This window comes from Pongo pygmaeus, chromosome 4 (assembly GCF_028885625.2).
Source record: "Pongo pygmaeus isolate AG05252 chromosome 4, NHGRI_mPonPyg2-v2.0_pri, whole genome shotgun sequence".
In the NCBI taxonomy this organism is placed as follows: domain Eukaryota; kingdom Metazoa; phylum Chordata; class Mammalia; order Primates; family Hominidae; genus Pongo; species Pongo pygmaeus.
In genome coordinates this window covers 76,459,967-76,484,272 of record NC_072377.2, presented here as the reverse complement: position 1 = coordinate 76,484,272, position 24,306 = coordinate 76,459,967, and the positions used below count along the sequence as shown (strand labels likewise).

The window sequence follows — 24,306 nt, the reverse complement described above, 5'->3', positions numbered from 1 at the left end:
AACAATAATCATCTCTGGAAGATGGGATAAATAATTTTTCATTTTGATTATATGACCTTTCAATTTTTTTCTACAAAAAACACACATATTCAGTTATTAAAACCTACATTCAATCTTTGTATTACAACCTTTGCTATATCCATCTATATGCATGAAAGCAAAACATTAAAGTAGACTTTACAACAAATTTTTCATCTGCAAAGAATTAAGTAACTTATTATACAAACACCCTATTAAAAATGAATGCTGGCTGGGCACGGTGGCTAACACCTGCAATCCCAGCACTTTGGGAGACTGTGGCAGGCGAATCCCCAGAGGCCAGGAGTTCAAGGTTAGCCTGGTCAACAAGGCAAAACTCTGTCTCTACTAAAAATACAGAAAAATTAGCTGGATGTGGTGGTGCATGCCTGTAATCCCAGCTACCAGGGAGGTTTGGCATGAGAATTGCTTGAACCCGGGAGGCAGATGTTGTGGTGAGCCAAGATCGCACCACTGCACTCCAGCCTGGGTGATAGAGTGAGACTCTATCTGTATATACATAAAAAAAAGGAATGCTTATTAAACATGTAAATACTGAGTGGTATTAACTAAGACTGTTCATCCCACATCTATAAAGCACAAGGCTACTACAAAACGAAATCCTTTGAAATGAATAATTCTCAGTACATTTAAATAGGTCTTAAAGAAACTTTAAATAGTTATCAATACAAATCCTACTTACCTTCAGATTTTAATTTTGTAAGAACAAAAATCAAGTAGTTGTTAAAGTCTGGATATTGATTAAGTTGTTCCAGTTTCTAGAACAAACAGTAGTTAAGGAAACTTCTCTGTGTAATCTCAAGAAGAAATTAAGCATTTTAAATCTAAAAATCAAGGATCTCTTTGGTGATATTTTCAGTCCTACATTTTTTTTTTTAAACTAAGAATAAGGATATCTTACTAAATCTATCAACATGCTATTTCAAAAACACGCTAGTGCTTGCTAAACCTCTTAGGTGCTTTATGGCTGAAATGTATCAATTACATGCAATACAACATAAGAAAGTTCCAGCTTCAGCATGCTCAATATAGCAAAAAATATTCAAAAAAATTATTGGATTTCAACTTTAAACCACTCTAAATAGAAAGGTATTTAAGCATAAAATGACAAAAATAAAAGCATTCCAAATGAAAACAAGTCTCTCAGAGTTGAAGATCATTTAGAGAAATTAACTTTACAGAATAACTTTAAAAAAAAGATACTTTTCAGACTCATTTGTTCTTTAGAATCCAAAAAGATAAACTGCCATTTATGCACAAGGCTATATATCTTATTATAAAGTCAGCATTATGAGATTATTGCACTACAGTTGTACAATTCTTCCCCTCATCCCCAAGATTCAACATTTCTAGTGATACCAATTTGCAGGTATTTCATCGCTGTCGGGAGGCAGCTGTGACAAAATGCTCTATTACATCTTTTTTCAAGCCCTGACTCCCAACTCCTAACTAATATGCTTCCCAATTGTGTTTTACTACACAGAAAGATTAAAATGTTTTGTTACCCAACAAATCTAAATTTCTGATTAAATCCATGAATCAAACTCCAGTAACACTTTATTAGCTATTTATTACATATTTGAATACCCTCAATGTTTAGGGGTCAGAAAGTAAACGAACCAACAACATAGTCTCTAGTAACTGCAAGGTGTAACTACTTTCTCCAACCAAGACAGTAATTCTTGTTTTAGTGAATGGCCCAGATTAACAACATGCTGATATGCCAATGAATTTTTCAAAACTATTTCCTGATAAGGTTTACCTTCTTACAACTTGAGCTACATCTCTTTATCCTATTATACTGGTCTTTCAAAAAGTACTCAAAAGCCTATACAAAACAATAATTAAATATATTATCTTCTTAGGAGAGACAAAATAAGGCACTCTGAAACAGCAGTATGTATTTTTAGCTAAAGTAGTTTTCCTCTCAAAGCAACAGAAAGTTGTTCTTTCTCAGAGGACATACTAAGTTCCAGGCACACAGAATAAACTGTAAATAGACTACTAGCCCAAGCACGGTACTAAGCATTTATGAGGTACCTAATAAATGTAGACTAAAACAAGAAATTATGATATATGGTGCCACAGAATAACTACAATGCAGGATTGGGCTAAGTTAAGAAACTAGTAACTGTATAATACCTGCAATTAATCAACTATCAACTTCTATCATCCCTAGAACTATGACAACACAAATTAAGACTGAGCCATAGCACGGTTTACAAGATACAAACGGCAATACATTCCAAAACTGTTCTTTCCTCAGTACTAGAAGTATCCAAACAAAATGGCTTTAAAAAATCCAAGCAGATCTAAATAATCATCCCTTCCACTTTTAAATGGGAAGTATTACATTAACCAAGAAGGTAAGTACTAATTTTGTCATCTATTGAAGGTTTTAAATTACGGCAATGCAGTATTTCTGCGAAACCCTCGGGGTAAATAACTTCATCTTTATAGATGTTTTAAATGTAAATAAACTCAAACACGAAGAACTTACTTACCAAACTCCATATTAAATAATTTTGCTGCTTTTTGACAATAAAAATCAAGAGGCTTTTCTGCAAAAAATAGTAGACTTAACTAACTTCTTTAGGCTTAAAAGATCGGGGGTTAAAAGGTTATTCATGATATAATGAGTGAATGTTTCCTTTACTGGATCCAATAAGAGCTCTCCATTTGAGCACGGTTTAGGGCACTACAGAAAGCATACGTGGTACAGTTTTGGTTCTCTTAACCTTTTCTGTCTCTCAAACCGTAGCAACAGGATCACTACACCAGCACACTCGGTAAAGACCTAGATAATTGTGCAGTCAGCCTTGAGCCAAAGCTTTAAAAAGAAAATCTCACTTGGGTGACACGGAGCTCGCAACAGGTGTTAACACCAATAACCCCAGGGTGAGGCACAGAGACCCCTTTCCCCCACCTGTAGGTCCCCAGCCCTTTTGGGGAAAGGACGTGGAAAAAAAACCCCAGGACCCACACAGCTGCAGTTCAAACCCCGCGCCAGCTCCACCCATTTCTGGCCAGTCAGGCGGCGAGCTCCGCCGCGCACACAGCGCCCTCCACCCGGCCTCCCGCTCGGCCCGCCACCCCCACCCGCGGGGCGCATTGTGTGGGCCCGGGCCGCTCCCGCCCGCCCGCTCCCTATCCCCGCGGCAGGTCAGCGGCGGGCGGGGACGTGGCGGCCCGGCCCGCGCACATGTCGCGATCCCGGGCGGCGGCCGGGGGCCCCCGCCTCCTGCGCGCCGGAAGCCGGTGGCCTTGGCGGCGTGAGCCCCACGCGGCGGCGCCCCCGGCCCAGGCACCAGGGCCGCGTGCGCGACTCGCCCGGCAGGGGCAGCGGCTTCCCCCGCGCGCGGACCCAGGGAGGAGGCCGGGCTCGGAGGGCGGGGGAGGGGCAGAGGCGGAGGCGACGGGAGCCCCCGGCCGCCGGGAGCTGGGCCGCAGCGCGGGGCGAGCTGCGCGGGTGGCGGCCAGGCCTCGGAAAGGATACTTGTTGCACGGTTCTCTGGATGGTGGTGTCTGGGGACTGGGACTCCTTCAACAGCTGCAGGATTTGCTGAAGCCCTTGCTCGTCAGGTTTCCACTCATACTCCATCTTGGTTTGCTGCAAATAAAGCCAGACACAGGAAGAGACGGAGCAAATGTTACTCCCGGTGCACAGGCCCAGAGGCTTCCCGCGCGCAGCTGACCCGTTCTCCCCGCCACCACAACCCCAGCGCTACCCAGACGCCGCGGACCTGCCTGAGGTGCCCTGAAGGAAGTCACGGACAGTGAAACCCGGCGGAACTGCTCCTGGCAGCCCGGCCGCCAACGTCTGCTGCTGCTGCTGCCGCCGCGGCCGCCGAGCGCAAGGAGCCGACCAGACTGAGTCACCGCGAATTTGCAATCTGGCCCCAAGATCCGCTCACGGGAGCCCCCTGGGTCCTAGTGCCACGCAGTTTTCTCCAACCCAACCCATCTCTAATTCCGACCAGATTACTACTGACTTAAGGGCTAATAAAAAGTCAAGTCCTTATCAAAACCCCTGCGCAACACCTGAAGAGATCTGTTTTGGGTATATTATTTTACATACACATGGTGAATTAACGAAAAATGATCGAAATAGGGTAAAAAGGTTGTTAATTTCCCTGACAGTTCAGCAATAATTAGAAGCAATAAAAATGTTTACATTTCAATTTGATATATAAGACACTAAAAATAGTCTAAAATATTGATGCAGTCACAACCCAGACCTCGAAAACCATTATATGCAACATTTGCAGAACCTGACTTAAAAAAAATTGCATTTCTGCATAAACTTCAACTTTTGAACTCTTATCAAGGGAAATAAATTCCATTATGAAATAACTACATTCCAAAAGTAAGGACTTTGGGTCGAAGGAAACACAATAAAAATGATGTAATTTTACAACTGGATAGTGTTTAATTCCATTAAAGTATTTTCACATACTACATTTTCTCATTTGATTTTCATTACAACCTAGTGAGGTATTATTTGCCTCCATGTGGCAACTAAAGCGAAAAAAGATCTGAGCAAACAACCACACTTAATTAGTGAAGACTGAGACACGAATATAGATTTTTAAAGCTACTGTGAGTGGCATCTGCTACAATCAACTGAAGCTATTAATGGCATTTTTCACTAAAACTAAACGCTTAAACAAAAACAACAAAATGTAATTATCAAGCATAACTTATTTGTAAAAACCAAACAGTATGATAAAGGAGAGGATTTTTAACATGAAAAGTCCCTTGCTAGTAGGGGCTAAAAAAACTACTACCTTTCCACCTCTCTAGTTAGCTTTTTCTTTCTTTTTAAAAATGCCTTTTCCTCTCTCTTTCACTCTTATTTTTCTGCTTAATATCCTGTAATCTGACTTTGCTCACCAAGTTCTAATGACTTCGTAAATGGCCTAATCTAATAAACTGTTCTTAAACAAAAAAAACCCAAAACAAAATCACCACCATCTGGACATAAAATGTATTAATACTGTAGTGTTTTTATTCTAGTCTTCATTCTATGTGTTTTTATGCACATTATATTTTATAATAATGGGATTGTCCTGTTTCTTGCCTGACTTTATATATCATTAAATATTTATTGAAAATATTTCAGTAAAAAGTGAGTAGTATTCCATTGTACCACTATGTCATTTATTTTTATACACTTTTATTTGATACAATATAGACACAACATTGTACAAATGATAAGCATATGATCCATAGATGGATTTTTACAAAGTGAACCCATCTGTGTAACCAACACCCAGCTCAAGATAGAGATCGCTGAGTACGAAGAGGTTTCTTTTGTGTCCAATCCCAGCCATCAACCCTTCCTAAAGTAATCCCCAGTATAATTTCTATCACTATAGATTTCTCCCCTTCCCTCTCTTAACTTCAGAAACTTTTAAAAAACTACAAATATTATAATAAATCAAACAACATGGTTGTATAAGACAAGTTAGTTCAATCCTATCTCTAGGCTCCCTAGAGAATCTGTTTTAACAGTTTTATGTGAATCTTTCTACATTCTAATCTCATATATATTTTTCCTCTTTTTTTTAGATCATCCTCAACACTACACTAACACTAACTCTACAACGTTTTTTACACATAATATGACGTGGCCATAATTCCCGGCCAATACATACCAATTTAACTCACCTTTTAATAGATGCACATTGGTCTTGAGAATGGATAGAGCATAATTTGTTCAACCATCTCCTGATTGGCTTCCAGATTGCTTCTACTTTTTTGCCACTACCAACAACACGGTAAAAAAATTCTTGTACCAATGTCCCTACGTAATAGTGGCAACCTGGTGGGGTTACTAGGCCAAAAAGTATGTGAATTTAAAAACTTTAAACAGTTATTACCAAATTACTTTCCAAAAAGTTACACAATTCACACACGCCAACAATATGAATGTTTCCTTTATCTCCACCAGCACATTCTTTTAATTTTCATGAAGCTAACCAATGACAATTTAATTTCCCCTGATACTAGTGGGGGTGGGGAACTTAAAGTCTGAGCCTTAGTAATATTAGAGTTGGAGCTGCTACCAGGCATACCCTACCTGCTGAGGTGACATTCAGATAGCCCACTTAACCCCCTAGCTGCCCTTTTAAACAAGAAACTAAAGCAAGGGACCAATAGCAGTCAAGTCTGAAAGGCATCTTCATTATCACATCCATCCTGAGGATGGCTGCACCATAATATCAGGCCAATAGCATGCTTCCTTCTTTATTTCTGTCATCAAATAGGGTTTTCTTTTCAAATGGCTTGGTATTAAGGACATTTAATTTGATCAGCCTATGATGACAGAATAGGTGTTTCCCCACACCTTACTCAAATTATCTGTAATAAAGGGCTCTCAAGAATATTTGATTCAGATGACTGCTTGATAAGAGATCTTAGGCCACTTTGAACTTTTCTATCACATCTTTTTAAAAAGTGTGATAAAATCTACATACATAACATTTATCATTTTAAGTATACAGTTCAGTGGCATCCATCTCCAAAACTTACCATATTTTAAAAGCCATTAAAATTAGGAAAAATCTTATACCCTGGGGTAGCCAGACATTGCAGGGTTAATTAGATAACATCTGAAGTACTTCAAGCTAACCAAGCACATCAGGATTATTATATGAGGTAGAAATCATTTATTTAAATAGTAAACTACATTTATATTAATTAAATAGAATATCAAGATCAATATTGGATTTTCTTATAAAATTTAAATATTACCTGGAGTATTCTTTTTGCATGTTGAAGGCTCAGCTTTCTAAATATCTCAAAAAAAGGAAGCAGTACTTCAAATTTCACTCCCTTAGATGATACTCCATACTACACTAATATTAACTTTACAACTTATGCCTGATTGGCCCATGACATTCAATGGTGACCAAAAAAAAAAAAAAAAAAAAAAAAAAAAAGGCATTTCAACAAGCCAAAATAGTTATTTGAAAAACAAGATAGAAGACAGCCCCAGAATAAAAAGTAGCCTGCAAGTGGTGAGTTACTGTGATACCATTTTGGACTTTCAGAAGACTAGAGCTTACTCATGAGTAAGTTTTTAACTTAAATTTACATAAAAATTTTGAATTTGCTACAGTTGAGAATCATGTGAGGTAAAGAAGCCAGACTGGCTGAAGAGAAAGTAAAAATATATAGCTTCTTCCTTGCTGGATAGTCTGTAAAATATAGTTTAAAAAGCAGACTGGAGATATGGACTCAACTGACCTATGTTTGAATTCTAGTTCTTCCACTTAATAGCAGTGAAAACCTGGGCAAGTTAATTAATGAGTCTTAGTTTCCCAACCCTAAAATGGGAATATACTAGCTCTGTATGCAGATCACAGGTACCTTGCACACAATATGTGTAATTTGAAAAATAGTAGTTTTATAGTTAAATGAATGGCTTTCTAGCATCTGCAAGATAAAAATCTAACTTCTTTTCATGGAAGAAGTCTCTTCATCATCTGGTTCATCACCTTCAAAGACACTTTTATCTATGACTCAACTTCCAACTTTATGCTCCATCATCTTTTCCTGCACCTCTCCTACCTCTGAGCTGTTGCATAGGGATTTCCTGCTGGGAATGCCCTCTTTAAACCTGACCAACTGGCAAACTCCTTCTCACTCTTTAGAGCTACCCTCATTCTCTGATTTTCCAAATATTTATTGAGAGTCTTTCTTGGCACTATGATTGATACTGGATACTATTTCTCTTCTGTGTCATTATTCCAAGATCTCCCCACAAGACTTAAGTGTATTTTTCATTACAGATCTATGGTTTATAGCTATTTCCATTCTAGAAACTGTCATATTGTATTATAATTATTTCTAGGTCTGTCCTGGCAATAGATCACAAGTTCCTTGAGAGCAGGGACAGTGTCTTTTCACTTTCTTTGCCTAGCAGAGTCCAATTCAACAAATACTTGTTGAATAAACACTATTGTTGTTGCTATTAATTCAACTGAGTAAATATTAAGTAGAACAACTACCATGTGCTCAGTGAATTTCGGAGATTCAAAGATAAGTAAAATATAGTTTTTATCCCCACTAAGTTCTCATTTGGTGAGAGACGCAGATGAGCTGTCAATGAATAAAGTATATGATAAAGTACAATAGGAAAAGAGAGAAAAGCAAATACATTCCACCAGGAGAGAGAGATGCATTTTCCCCCCATCTGGTTCAATTAAAATTTTTTCCATCTAATTTCAACTAAATTCAAAGTCAGATGTTTCCATCTATATGCTGAATCACTATGAATGTGAGAAATGTTGCTATTAGTGACGTCATTTCCCAAAATGGTAAACAACTCTTGGTAGAGATCCAAACAAAACAAGGTACAATTGTCCTTCAATAACATAGTAGTTTTTTGTTTTTTGTTTTTCTTTTTTTGAGATGGAATCTTGCTCTGTCACCCAGGCTGGAGTGCAGTGGTGCGATCTCGGCTCACTGCAACCTCTGCCTCTCAGGTTCAAACAATTCTCCTGCCTCAGCCTCCCGAGTAGCTGGGATTACAGGTGTGTGCTAGCATGCTCGGTTAATTTTTGAATTTTTAGCAGAGACAGGGTTTCACCATGTTGTCCAGGCTGGTCTGGAACTCCTGACCTCAAGTGATCTGCCCGCCTCAGCCTCCTGAAGTGCTGGGATTACAGGCGTGAGCCACCTTGCCCGGCCATAGTTTTTATTCCTAGAAAATTCAACATATATTAAAACTCTGCAAAAAGTTCCACGTGTATATGTAAAATTGAGTTAGGCTCTTGGCTCTGATATCTATAAACAGATTTCTTACACCTTTGTGACTATCTAACGAGACATTTATAAATCATACAAAGCTAGGACAATTCTTCATGGTGAACATCTAGCACCTCTCAGCCCTGCCCAGTAAATGACAAGAGCACCTCCCAGTCACTAGGACACCTCCAGAGAGCAGCACTGCCTCAGTGGAGAATGACTATGGTAGGGAAAGTACAAAGGGCTGTGAAAACATTATGCTAACCCAGTTAGGAGGTCAAGAAAGGACTTCCTTGATGAAGTGACTCTTTATCAGAAATCTAACAGGAATTACCAAAAAGCAAAAGTGAGGCTAGGAGGACCTCATAGATGATGTTAGGAAGCTTGGACTATCTTAAGGATAATACAAAGCTTGTGAAAGGGGTTTAAATTGATAAAAAACACGATCAAAGTCTGGAAAAGAATTAATCCTCCTAGAAATGGGGAAGGAGAGGTTCATCTTTTGCTCTATAGCTTCAATATTAGGTTAATTTTTAGAATGTGGCATATTTCAATAAAAAATGATTTTTAAAACCCATCAGTTTGCAATGAGGGCAGGAGGAGCCATAGGAAGACCTAACTGTCCAATCTGCATATAAAATGGAATTCCAGTTTGTTAGGGGAAGGGCAGTCCTGTTTCACAGAGAGCCAAGATGCTACCAAAAACTCTGGTACTTAAATATTGAAGACTTAAACACATGCACTATTTTGTCAGTAATAGTGATAGCTAATATTTTTTGAGTGCCAAGCAATGTTCTAAGCACTTCACAACTCTATGATGCTGCTCTATTAATTACATTTTACAAATAAGTACATTGAGGCACAGAGAAGTTAGTTGCCTAAGGTTGCTCAGCTAGTAAATGCCAAAGCCATGATTCAAACCCAACTAATCCGGCTCCAGTGTCCAGTCTGGAAACCCCTGATATACTGCCTTTCCAAAAGAAACATCAATCTCCATAAACTGGGAAACTACTCATAAATATAACCATGTGCATACTAAAGAACATATATTTTTATACCTTTGTGGTGAGGTAAAAGAGAAAAGTAAAATCACACTTCACCATCATTAAAGTCATAATAGATCTAAAAAACCAGTAGTATGTATATAGTATGACAATATAATAAAAATGAGGTATTTCCGTAGCATTGAGTAAATGAGTTAAAAACATTCTAAATATAATCTTCACAACACCCCTCTGTCGTAAGTAGGTAGCAAGTATTATTTTTATTTGACAAGCAGATAAATCAAAACAGCTTAAGAAATTTGCTGAATCATTTGCTGAATGTGAATCAGATATGTAGACTTCCACAGAAAATATCTCTTATGCTGTTTTCTTTTTTTTACAGAAAAATGCTATGATGAGCAAGGACAAAAAAAATCACAGCTATCCAATGATCTAAAAAGAGCATGCTATTTAAAGAATACAATTATTTAATAAAACTTTTATGAGAAATTGAACCAAAGTTCAGGTATGAAGGGAAAGAAGGAAAAGTTTACAGGCACCTAATGATGAATCAAAATGTTGACAAACTTGTTAAATTATAGCTATCAGTGGAACTAGAAAGTCCTTTAAGGAAGTCTATAGGCTGGGCGCAGTGGCTCATTCCTGTAATCCCAGCACTTTGGGAAGCCGAGGCGGGTGGATCACAAGGTCATGAGTTCGAGACCTGGTGAAACCCTGTCTCTACTAAAAAAATACAAAAATTAGCCAGGCGTGGTGGCATGCCCCTGTAATCTCAGCTACTTAGGAGGCTGAGGCAGGAGAATCACTTGAACCAGGGAGGCGGAAAAAAAAAATCTATAATGAGCGAGGCGCGGTGGCTCACGCCTGTAATCCCAGCACTTTGGGAGGCTGAGGCGGGTGTATCTCCTGAGGTCAGGAGTTTGAGACCAGCCTGGCCAACATGGTGAAACCCCGTCTCTACTAAAAATACAAAAAATCAGCTGGGCGTGGTGGTGGGCGCCTGTAATCCCTACTAGGGAGGCTGAGGCAGGAGAATCTCTTGAACCAAGGAGGTGGAGCTTGCAGTGAGCCAAGATTGTGCCATTGCACTCCAGCATGGGTAACAAGAGGGAAATTCGGTCTCCAAAAAAAAAAAAAAAAAAAAAAAAAGAGAGAGTCTAAAATCAGAGGTTATGGATCAAGAAGGAAGAGAAAAAAATGCAAGACTAACTGTTGAACTCATATTAGTTGCGGAAATGAGCTCAACTAGATTAGAAGGGCAGGGACCATAACTCATGTTACACAGTGGTAGGCACATGGGTTTTAAATCATCCTCGATTGAGACTGACGGGTAAATCATTTGGTTCACCACTTGAAAATAGGCTAAGATGTTAAAATTTTAACTTTCTGGCATTACAAAGTTATTGTCATCTAAGAGACACAGAAAATGGAAAATAGGTACTAAGGAAAGTTTGAATAAATGTATGCTTAGAGTGCCTTTTCTGGAAGAACTTTGAAGATGACTAGACATGCTTACCAAATGCTAGTTAAAGTTTACAAATCAACATTAAAAAAAAAGTGTGGTATCAAATTGAGTGATAAGAAGGAAAGCTTGATCTCAAAATTTGACCCAATCTGTAACCAGACACTTCCTATACTTTAGCCCATTTAATATTCACAACAGCACTATGAGGTAGATGTTAACTCCATTTTATATTAACCGAGGTTCAGAGAGGTTAAGTAGCTTGCCCAGCTAGTATGTGGCAGATGAAGCATTCAAAACCAAACCTGTGTGATTCCAAAGTCTAAACCATGCCTACTAATAACAGCAACCCTGTTATCATTAATGGGTCCTTCCATGTGCCAGTTATTATGTTAAATTCTTTAAATACACGATCTCATTTAATTCCATGAATATGTACTATGATTATCTCCATTTTACAGAAGAGGAACAGGCTTAAGAGAACTTAAGCAATGTGTCCAAGATCACACAGTAATGAATAAAGCAAGGACTCAAGCCCAGATGCACCCAACTCCAGAGCCCATGCACTGAACTACTACGCTGCCATATTATTCTCATTCTGCCACCCCACGAACATGTGACTAACCCTTAGAGAACTTAACAGTGGGCAGACTATGAGCGGTCTGCGTTATACAACTCTTTCTCTTTCTATTCCATGCATCACCAATAATTCAACAGCTCTCTTGATGAATGTCTACTTCAGGTCAATCACTTGAGATATGATAACTGCACCTTGCTTTTCAGAGCACAAATTTTTCATTTTTAATGAAAACAAAAGGCTGATAGGAGTAACACCTCCCACATATTTAACTTTTAGTTATCTCATTGTCACCCTCAAAACATCAACTCCTTGTTGAGTTCTAAAACAGATTTAACCTTCATGGTTGGTCTCACTCTCCATGTATGTTTAAGCAACTTAAATCAGTGGTTCTCAACCCTGACTACACATTATAATTACTGGGAACTTATAGCCAGTTGAGAACCATTATATTAAATTAATATATCTGCTCCTGGCAATTTCCATTATTTCTTACTCTAATAAGCAGTGGTGTTCTAGCTGTACTAGAAATAACAGAAAACAGAAAAAGACAACAGAATACAGACTGCACCGATTAATATGGGAAACATTACTAATCACTAAAGAAGTCTTTGATGAAAACCAAAACATAAGAACATACTGTTTAAAGTTACATAATAATTTGTACTTCTTAGTAAGGACTGGTAAGTACAATGTTTATTTACTTTGTAATTTAACAGTGACAGAGAATGGGTAAGAAGTTCCACTTAAGTTGTAAGACAGAAATGAGAACTTGGGAAAAGTAAGTTTTGGGGGAAGTTTATCTCCCGTAAATAATAACAACACACACTAGAAAATTATGATCCTTAACTGGCAAAATATGATTTACATTTGTATATCAAATCAACTTATCTTGTGAATAACTAGATCTTTCTTCAAATGGCAATATTAAGTCATTCATAAAAGTAAACTCTTCTAATAAGCCTACACATTAAAAACCAATTAATCAAAATAATTAGGTCCCTGATTCTCTTAGCATCATAGGATTTATTAATGTGCTTTACTAGGGATTGTCACACTGCTACATTCAACTGGAGAGTTAGTTTTTAAGTAGTTCAATGGACTACTGTCACTGCCTATTGTTAACCCTAGTCCAATAGTTTTCATTTTTCTGTGACACAGATTTAAGAAAAAAAGCTTCTTAAAAGCCTTACGTATTATAAATTTCCTTTCAGAACATTGACTTATCACTGCCAAGTGGTTTTAAGTAAACACAGTGCTTAAAAAGTTTCAAAGTACTTTCATATTTTACTTCATTTAATTTTCAAAACTACCCTGTGAGTTAAGGAAACTGTCTCAGTGATATTAAGTCACTTGCCAAAAATTGCTCAGCTAGTAAATGTTAAGAATTGGGTTGGAATAAATGTCTATTTCTTGTCGAATGTTTCTACTACTCCAAACTATTCCTTTAATTCATAGTTCATTAAATATGTAAGTACCATCAATTAAAAGAGTAGCTTGTCTTCAAGTAACACTGCTCTACACTGATTATACATTTGCTGATTTATATGATGATATGCATAAAAGATGGAGACAAGCTGTAGTACTCTAGGTAAAATAATGGTACTGAATGACAAAATATGAGCACCAGGCAAGTTATTAATTACAGCTATACTTACTGAATTTAAGGAACTAGTAAAAAAGGCTATGATGCAAATAGCCAAATATTTTCCTGTGAAACACATCTGAAATTGTAAGTTAATAAAAGGTATGATTCAATATTTTAGAATCCACTTTACAAATTAATAAAGTGAGACATACCTAAACAGTTGATAGGAAGCCAAGCTGATAATTAAAAAAAATTAGCACACTGGGATAACCATTATAGCTCATTTTGATAACTACAAGTATACTGTTTTATTGCCGTTCGATTGCTCCTGAAGTTCTGAAGTGAGAGGGATCCAGGAATGTCTTATTCATGTCCAAAGCTATCCTTCATTAAGTATAATGTATGGATTCAGTATTTCACATTTTCAAGTGTATGCAGAAAAAGGAACACAGCACTGTATTTATTGGTAAGGGCTGAATGAGAAAAGGATCACAGCAGTTTAGATAGCAAAATAGAAAGGTTAAAAAAAAGTTAAGTGGTTAGTAGGCTGATTAGCATTAGGTTTTACCTAACCATACATTTCTTCATAGAAATCTTACACACAACAGGGGCATATATTAGTCAGATTTCAGTTATGAAAAGATAGACACAGCAGAAAAAACTTTTGAAAGGGAATCAATTTTTACAAGTTTAGTTCCTGATGGAGTAGAGGAAGCATGGGTTCTGGAGTCATACACTCATTGGCTCAAATCCCAGTTCTGTTAATTATTGACGCTGTCTTTTTTAGGAAAATTGTCCAATCTTCTGAGCCACAGTTTAGTCATCTGTGAAATGGGGTTGATGAGAAGATTAACTGAGAATGTAAAGTACCACAATAGTCAGTACTTAATGTTTGTTCCCTGCACACTATACTCCCAACTAAAATTGTCATTAAGACCCAGGTTTACTGATGGCAGTTCGTACCATCAGATAACAATAAGATGAAGATTTCTTAGATTATTTTTGTACAATCAAAGAATATGTATCAAAATGGGCTGTTTAACTTATCATTTAAATGAAGTGATGCTATGGTTTGAATGTTTGTATCCCTCCAAAACTCATGTTGAAACTTAATTCCAAATGCGATAGTATTAAGAGGTGGGGACTTTGGAAGGCACTTTGGACTGCCATTGTCATGACAGCTCTGCCCTCGTGAATGGAATTAATGCCCTTATAAAAGGGCTTGAGGGAATCTGTTTGGCCCTGCTGCTCCCCTTCAGCCATGTGAGAAAATAGTGTTTGTTCCTTCCTCCATGTGAGGATGCTGCAAGGTGTCACTTACGAAGCAGAAAGCCAGATTTCATGACACACCTAATTCACTGGTGCCTTGAACTTGAACTTCCCAGCCTCCAGAAGTGTGAGAAATATATTATATTACTTACAAATTACCCAATCTAAAATATCTTGTTATAGCACAGGAATGGACTAAGACAGAAATTGGCACCAAGAAGTGGGGTGCTACTATACGAAATACCTAAAAATGTGGAAGTGGCTTTGCAATTGGGTAACGGGTAGAGGTTGGATGGTAAAGGGCTATTCTGGTAAGGGCTCAGAAGAGGAGAGCTGCATGACATGCCTCAATCCTCTTAGGGATTTCTTAAGTGGTCCTCTCTGTACTGGTAGAAATACAGACAGTAAAGGCTATCCTGATGAGGTCTCTGAGACAGATATGAGGAATATGTTATTGGAAACTGCAGGAAAGGCCATTCTTGTTGCAAAGGGGCAAAGAACTTTGCTGAATTGTGTTCATGTCCTAGCGTTTTGTGGAAGGCAGGACTTAAGAGTGATGAAATAGGATATTTGGCAAAGTGTTCAAGGTGTGGCATGGCTTCTCTTGACTGCTTATAGTAAGATGCAGGAAGAGAGAAACAAATTGAAGATGGAATTTGTAACTAAAAGGAAGGCAGAACTTAAAGATTTGAAAAATTCTGAACCTGACTGTTTGATAAGGAGATTAGTATGGACAGAAAGAAGCTAGGTGCTATTCATCAAGACAATGAACAAATGAACCAAAGGCATTTCAGAGATGGTTGGGACTATCTTGCCTATTAGAAGCCCAGAATGCCAGTGCCTTGGGAACAGAATGATTTCAAGGCTCTGCTACCCACATTATAGTGCAGCACTCCCTGGCTACCCTAGCTGTGGCTCAGCCACACCCAGGTGCAGCTCAGACCACCCCTCCAGAGAGCATAGGTGGTAAACCTTGGTGGTATCTACATGGTGCTAACTCTGCAGGTGCACAGAATGCACAAGCTGTGGGAGCACTGTTACCTCACCTAGATTTCAAAGAACACCCTGAAAAACCCTGGGGCTCAGGCAGAGCACCATCACACAGTGGGGCCACCGCAGAGGCCCCACTAGGGCACTGCCTAGTGGAGCTGTGGTAGCGGGGATACAGCAGAGAGCCTACACAAGGGCAATACCTAATGGAGCTGTTGGAGTGGATCCCCTTAGACTGAAAGAGCCACTGGAGTGCAATTCCAGCTTGGGAGAACCACAGGCAGTAGACTCTAACTCATGACAACTGCAGCATAGGCTGTGCCCAGCAAAGCCATGGGGGCAGGGTGACCTGGAGCCTTGGGAGCCCAACCCCCACCCAACTGTATCTGGAAGGCAACACATAAAAGTCAAAGAAGATTATTCTGGAGCCTTAAGATTTAATCTTGTTTGCCTTCTTGGGTCTTGGGCTTACTTGGTTTTGCAGGCTCATAGCTGGAGAGCAATTTGCCTCAAGATGAATCATACTTTGGGCCTCACTCATATCTGATTTAGATGAGATTCTGGGCTTCAGACTTTTGAATTAATGCTGGAACAAGTTAAGACTTCTGGGACTATTGGGATAGAATGAATGTATTTTGATAGAAGCACATAAATTTTGGGGGGCCAGGGGCAGAATGCTATGATTTGAATGTGTCCTTCCAAAATTCATCTTGAAACTTAACCCTCAATGCAACAATATTAATAGGTGGAGCCTTTAGGAAGTGATTATGTCATGAGAGTTCTGTCCTCATTAATGGGATTAATACCCTTATCAAATGGCTTAAGGGATCCAGTTTGGCCTTTCTGCTCCCCTTCCACCATGTGAGGGCACACCCCTTTTTCCATGTAGGGATGCAGCAAGAAGGCTCCATTTATGAAGCAGAGGGCAAGGCTTCACTAGACATCAAATTGGCTGGACTTCCCAGGCTGTGTACTACTATGAGAAATATATTTTTATTATTTTATAAATTACCCAGTCTTAAGGTATTTTGCAACAGGAACAGACTAAGGCAGATGATATTCTAAAGTAGAAAAATCAAAACAGAAATACTGGAAGAATAAGAACAAAGAAAAAAATGGAAATCAAGCAGATACGAATTAAATCAGTACAAAAATCGTATAAGGGCAAAAACTAAGTACAGTCATGTGTCAGCTAAGGACAGGGATACAGTCTGAGAAATGCATTGTTAGGCAATTTCCTTGTTGTAGTAACATCATAGAGTATGCTTACACAAACTTAGATGGTATAGCCTACTATACGTCTAGGCTATATGGTATAGCTTGTGGCTCCTAGGCCACAAACCTGTATAGCATGTTGCTGTACTGAATACTGTAGGCAATGGTAACACAATGGTAAGTACTTGTGTATCTACACATATGTAAACATACAGAAGGTACAGTAAAAAAGCATAAAAAGATAAAAGGCATAAAAATAAAAAATAAAGTATAAAAAGCATGAAAAATAAAAAAATGGTTTATCAATATAAGGGACTTACCATGAATGGAGCTTACAGGACTAGAAGTTGCTCTGGGTGAGTCAGAGAGTAAGCAGTGAGTGAATGCAAAGGCCTAGGACAATACTGTACACTACTGTACTTAACATTTTCTTTCTTCAATAATAAATTAACCTCAGCTGTTACTGTAACTTTTTACTTTATGAACTTTAGATTTTAAAAATTTTGACTCTTTTAATACTTAGCTTATAACACAAACACATTGTACAGCTATACAAACATATTTTCTCTTTATATCCTTATTCTACACGCTTTTTTATATTAATTTTTGTTTTACTTTTTAAACTTTTTTGTTAAAAATGAAGACACGAACACACACATTGGCCTAGGCCTGCACAGGGTCAGTGTCATCAATGCCACTGTCTTCCACCTCTGTATCTTGTCCCACTGGAAGGTCTTCAGCAGCAATAACAAGCATGGAGCTGTCATCTCCCGTGATAACAATGCCTTCTTCTAGAATACCTCCTGAAGGACCTGGCTGAGGTGGTTTTACAAGGGGCTTTTTAAAAAATAAGTAGAAGTACACTAAAAATAACAATAATATAGTAAATACATGAAACAATAATAGTTATTTACTATCATTATCAAGTATTATGTATTGTGCATAATCATACGTGCTATATTTTCACATAACTGGCAGTGCAGGTTTATTTACACCAGTGCCACCACAAACATATGAGTGAGTAATGCATTGCATTATGGCATCAAGACGCAATAGAAGCTTTTCAGCTCTATCATAATCTTATGGGACCACCACGGTATGTGTAGTCCATTGTTGACTGAAATGCATGAGTGTAGCTGGTGGAGGATGGACCTCATATTATGCAAAGGGATAGGACAAGAAAATTCTATAGAGATGGTCCAAAAGTGGGAAAAAATCAGTAGAAACTAATGTCATACGATAGACTACCATACAACTAAAAGTTTAGTACAAAAAACAGCAGCATATATTCTGTAAGTGTTCACATTATTTTTCTGTTACTGTGATAAAGAAACATTGAGGCTCAACCAAGATTAATGAGACGTATAAAAATTCATGAGTATAAAAAACAGAATGAAATGTGAGATGGGAAGGAAATCTGAAATTACACTGGACACAAAAGATAATGTTAATCTGTACACATTAAGAAAGTGTTGTTTATAAGCATAGACCCTTAAAACTGAATCTTACATTAAAAAGCTTATTTTAGTCTTACAAATAGAGATATTAAGTTGTTGGCCAATTGAATATCATGTGTATTCATTCCCCTCAGCCCACAAAATAAAAATTTATTAACTTTAACTGTAATTAGAGAATGGCAATCATAGCATCTAAGCTTCAGAATGCAATGAGTACTAGAAAACATCTATCCAATCCTCTTATTTTAAAAATAGGGAATTCAAGACCCAGAAATCAACATTACAGATTAAGAGGGGCTGTGTGCAGTGGCTCATGCCTGTAATCCCAGCACTTAGGGAGGTAGAGGTGGAAGAACTCCCTAAAACATTCAAATTCTTCCACTTAAAGCAAAAACATCTTGGGACTAGTTTGTCATAATACATAACATTATATAATTATGTAATATATATAATCATGTGGTATATATTTGAATTTTTGTCTAATATTGCTAACCTGATTAAGCTCTTTTATTTTCAAGAGGGGGAATAACTCAAATTCGGATTGTCTAAGAGAAAAGGGGAGGTTTATTTTAAGTCATTCATGGATTAGAAATAGAAAGCCATCAGGAAGTAAGGCAGTTTTCAGCAGCAGGGAGTTCTCTAGGAACTGCAGGGTTGGTACAATGAAGGCTGATGACTGCCATGGGAATTAATTTCCTTCGATTTGAACACCAATGTAAATCTGAGAGCTGACATGCAAGTCTCTGAAAGGTAGGAAGTCTAATGAATATACCCAGATGGGTGGAGAGTAAACTGAGTGGGAAGAGTAGAGAAAACCCAGAATAAAGTCATCTGCCAATTCAGGTGTACACCTCTTTACGGACAACAGAATTCCTTCCCCATCTACTTCTATCCCTCTCCTCTCTTCTCTTCCCCTATCTTTTCCAAATTACACTATTTTGTTTCTGAGCACTGACAATCACTGCCACTGATGCCATCGAGGGAAAAAACACCTCACAATATTCATTTTACTAACACTTTACACCAGGAGAAGATGTAGGGACAGTGGCAATTTACTCTCGCTATGATGCTAGCTTTCAGGTAGTACTTGGTTCTCAAGACTCAGACACTCCATATCTCAAAGGACCTATAACATCTCTTAGGCATTTCCAGGAGGTACCACTGTTGACAAATATAGCAGATGAATATCTGCTTTATATGAACAAGTATAAAAGAGAGCTCCTAAAATATTCCAACAAGAAAGCAATATATTAGTAACTTTTCTGGGAAGCTAATATAGAACCAATAGTAGCACATGAAAGAAAATTCACAGGAGGAAATACAACATTAAACAAACATGAGAAAATGCTGAACCTTACTAATAATCAAATAAATGTAATAATGAAGTAATGGTTTTAGTCCAATTAGCAAAGATAATTTTGGAATGATAATATCCTATGCTGCTGAGGAGATGATGATTCAACTTTAACAAATTACTGATGGTAGTGTAAAACTAATATGACCTATAAGGAATAACTCAACAATCTATATTGAGCCATATACATTTTCATATACTTTGTCCTCATGATTACACTTCTGAGCCTGTATCCTAAGAATCCTAAATACACAAAAGAGGGTATTATACTCAAAGATTTTATCCTAGGGTTATTTCTAGTATCAATAATAAATATATGGCAAATAATATAACCTTCAACTGATGGGGCTATTATGCAACAATCAAAAAAAGAAGGTTAATTTCTGTAATGATGTGAAAAGTATTTATGCTTAAAAAGTGAGAAAAAAAGATAAAATACTTAAGTTACGGTACCTAAATGGTTAAGTTTTAGTTACCTAGACAATTAATGTACTTAGACCAACTTTTTCCCAGATTAAGCTATTAAAATAAGTAGGCATACCATGAAGAAAATACTGAAAAGAAAAAATCTTCATAGTTATAAAAAAAATGGATTCAACTTTTGCAAAGCTCAATCATTGTACCAGAAAAATTGTTTGATAATCCAAGAGACTTAGTTTCAGAGAAAGGCTTTCTCGAATATTAGAGAACAGAAGGTTTACTTAGGTAACAGGAGTTATTACATAGTCTATACTTGTGATTACTGTTCTGATACCTTGTGTATACAAAATAATTTTTAATATGTTAATAATATGAAATTCATGTTGACATTTAAATGCTACAAAATACTAAGTAAAAAATACAGAAACAGTAATAGTATAAAATTTAGAAGAACAAATCCCCAAATTTTATTTTATATCAAAAGACATAATAATACAAGGATCTTTCATCAATTTCCTAATTTTTCAAATGCTGATACAAAATTCTGGAAATATAAGAAAAAACAATAAATAGCTCAAACAATATGTTGAACTAGAAGAACTAAGAAAAAATCCCTACTAAATGTGTAAAAGCCAAAAGCAAATGAAAATGAATTTTAGCTTAGAAAAGAGGGCCTGTATTCTTCAATGGTTCTTGAGACTTCTGCAGAAATAAGTTCTACAGACTGTCTCAATAATCATAACTAAAATATGTTAAGTAAAAAACTAATTCATAGTAAAATCTCTACTGCAAAAATAAATAAATCTAAAGTACTTATGTTAGAAACATCAATAGATTCTTCTTAATACATTTTTCTGCCGAAGAAAACTAATGTGGTAAATAAGAAGGGATGGAAAGAACATGAATGCTTACAAATATCTTGACTAACGAGCTAATGGCATAATTCTGTGTGCCTGTTTAGTCTTTAAGGTAGATACCATTCATGGCTATACACTTACAACTGGTAGACATAAGAGTCTAATTACTATTTCAAAAATACATACTATTTCCATTACAGCAAACCGATTCTTAGAAAAAAACATAAATTCATTTATTATAAACTTGTCCTAAATCCTGGAGGAGGGTTGAGAGGCACAAAAAGAAAATCTTTGTCTTGAGTCACATGAAATGATACCTCAATTTAAAGAATAATTTCATGTAGTAACTGATCCATATTATTTACAGTTAATAAAATACATAATCTTCAGTTAACTCTTGGTCATACATTATTATAAGCATACTGTGCATCTCCTAGAAGGAAGGAATGCCCCCTATTAAATCAAAAGCAAACATTTCTTAAGTGCTTGTATGTGCAGGATCTCACAGCTGGAAATTACCAATATAATAATAAAACATCTGAAAAGAGAGGATGAACTCAGAAATTCCTAAGATTTCTTAACTTATTATTTTAAATTGTTATTAAATTCAATAATTCAATATGTGGGTAGGCATTTGATGAACTTGCCCAAAAACATTTGAGATGTTCAGGAGTTTGTATTTCCCAGAATCAGAATACAATAATTTTATCTAAAATGACAATTTTGCCCTAGCTGCTGAGCAATTTAAACTCTACGGGAATCACACTCCAGTGAGTGTGTGTATATTCTGCTTTACAAATAAAAATTGCCTGCCACGTACCTAACAAAAGTCTCTAGCCCATTAGGATGTAAGGTTAAAACAAAGCTAGAATTTTTATTAGCGCCTTATCCTTTTTATGTCTCATCCTTTTATTTCTCTACTGACTCTTAAGCTTCTCCATCAAATTCCTACATTAAATATTGAACTACCATACCACTCTCTTGATTCAGAGCTTATTATCTATGCTAAAACCAGACTCCAGGAAAATCTCCTACCTTCACAATCCCTTTATGGTTTCATTGTTTCCTATTTGGGCAGGGGTATCAGGCCAAGGGAAGGATGACACAGACACTTAAACTCACAGCCACAACCTGTCTAGAGCTAACAGCCCAGGGTAACTGCATGGGGCTTTAGGACCAACTGCCTTCCTCTAAGGGTGTTTAAGTCTTCAGTGCCAAGAAGAGCCAAAATAACATCAGAAAAAAAGAAGGGGCATCAGGAATCTGGGGCTCTAGTCTCAATTCTCTGCATAAGAACAGCCAGCTGGGAAATCCTACACCAATCACATACTCTCATTTGGTTTAGTTCCTCATCTATAAAGCAACTAAAGACCATGTTCCTTTCAGCTTCTAGAAGTAAAACATTTAGATAACTATAAACAAGGAATAGTCATACTTCACATACAGAAGCTGGCATTACTTCTTATACTTGCTACTGAAATCTCCAAGCCACTCCTATCCTTGAGGGAAACTTGTATTCAACTCGATTGTTCAACAGTAGTTCTGGGTCTAAGTTACCTGAGTGAAAGCTACATGTCACTTGAATCTTTCAGCAAATACTTGGGCTCCTGTGAAAGAGCACAGTACTGTGCCAGCCTTAGGTGACTTCTTGCAGAAGTCATATTCAATAGCAGGAACAATCTTTGGTTGAAAATGTCAGAGACAAATTTTCATCATAACTTGTGCTTCTATCCAACGGAAGTCTTTACTCACTACCCCTCAAAACTGTGTAACAGAAAACTGTGTTCATCACTGAACCAAAAATTCAATGGAGCATTCTAATGCCTATTCTGAAGCACTTGTGGTTCCAATGTTTCACTCTTTAATGCTCTTTTCCTAAATTAAGTCTCATAATATTTTCTAATAAAGGTTTGACATGCAGGATTTTACAAGCTGAAACAAACTCTTTTTGAAAAACTCTTAAACCATGTCCATATACTACTGCCAACTCAACTCTATCACAAAAGAATCCAAGTTGTTTTACCTTTCTAAACAATGAGTACCAATAACTCTGAAAACACATCATTTATGCCAAAGTCTGATAAATTTACATATAAAGTATCTTCACTTTTCTCACTCTTCCTTCTGTTCTAATGTTTATCAGGATGACATATTAAACTGATCTACCATAATGAGTTATAATACACATCTAGAAATTTTTTAATTATCCTTCTGATATAACGATCATTGCAAATACCTCCATCTAAAAAGACATGACAACTAAATATAGTATAAAATCCTAGACCAGATCAGGTACTGGTAGAAAAAAAACATGCTACAAAAAATGTTACTGGGACAACTGGCAAAATTGTAATGTGAGCTGTAAAAAACTAAATATCCTGAATTTGCTCACGTATGCAGTTTCATAAGATAATATTCTGGCTCTCAGGATATGCACATTAAAGTATTAAGGGCTAAAGAGGCACAGATGTATGCAGCTTACTCTCAAATGACCCCCAAAAATTTGTGTGTGTGTGTGTGTGTGTGTGTGTGTGTAGAGAGGGAGAGAAGCAAACAAAAATGTAGCAAAATGTTAAAAATTGGTGAATCCAGGTAAAGTAAATATGGGAGTTTTCTGAATTATTTGTACTACTTTTCTGTAGTTCAAAATTAATTTAAAATAATATCTTTAAAAACCAGCTTAGACTCCATTCATCCCCCACAACTAAATTTCTCCACTCCCTACCATTCACAGAAACATCTTGAAAGTTGTAAATAGTCACTGTCTGCCATTGTACTCCACTCCACTGAGAGATTTCCATGGTGCCAAACCCAACAACTTCTTCTTGGCCTCATCTTAATTTCTTCACAGTGCTGAATGCAGGTGACCACTCTTTCACCTCTTATGGCACCACATCTCGCTGGTTCTCCTCGTATCTCACGGGCTGCTCTTTGTCTCCTTTGCTGGCTCCCCTCAATATCCTAGACCCCCTTCTATTCCCTATCTATATAATCTCATCAGTCTGCAACATTAAAAGCACCCTGAATTCCAGACTCAAGTATCCAACATCTGACAAGACATATCTGCTTGTTTGTCAAATGGACATCTCAAACTTTGCTGGTTGAAAGAAAACTCTTTTTTTTTGGCAGGATCTCCCTCTGTTGCCCAGCCTGGAGTGCAGTAGCATGACCACAGATCACTACAAGCTTGACCTCCCAGGCTCAAGTAATCCTCTCACCTCAGCATCCTGAATAGCTGGGACTTATAGGCACATGCCACCATGCCCAGCTAATTTAAAAAAATTTTGTGTGTGTGTAGACAGGGTCTCCCTATGTTGCCC

General features: G+C 37.3%; 1 protein-coding gene across 3 annotated transcripts in view; it reads right to left on the bottom strand.

Annotated features, from left to right (window-relative positions):
• TNPO1 (transportin 1) overlaps positions 1 to 24,306 on the bottom strand; it is a 98,301-nt gene that overhangs the window by 62,453 nt on the left and 11,542 nt on the right. The window contains exons 1-3 of one of the 3 annotated variants that reach the window (XM_054489914.2): positions 3,787 to 3,941; positions 3,536 to 3,649; positions 722 to 797 (exon numbers count right to left, since the gene is read on the bottom strand). In XM_054489914.2, coding sequence (XP_054345889.1) covers positions 722 to 797; positions 3,536 to 3,640 — 181 coding nt within the window. In that variant the 5' untranslated portion in view covers positions 3,641 to 3,649; positions 3,787 to 3,941. Of the gene's footprint in view, positions 1 to 721; positions 798 to 3,535; positions 3,650 to 3,782; positions 3,942 to 24,306 lie in introns of those variants that run through there. The other 2 variants (XM_054489915.2, XM_054489913.2) reach the window with 2 other exon arrangements.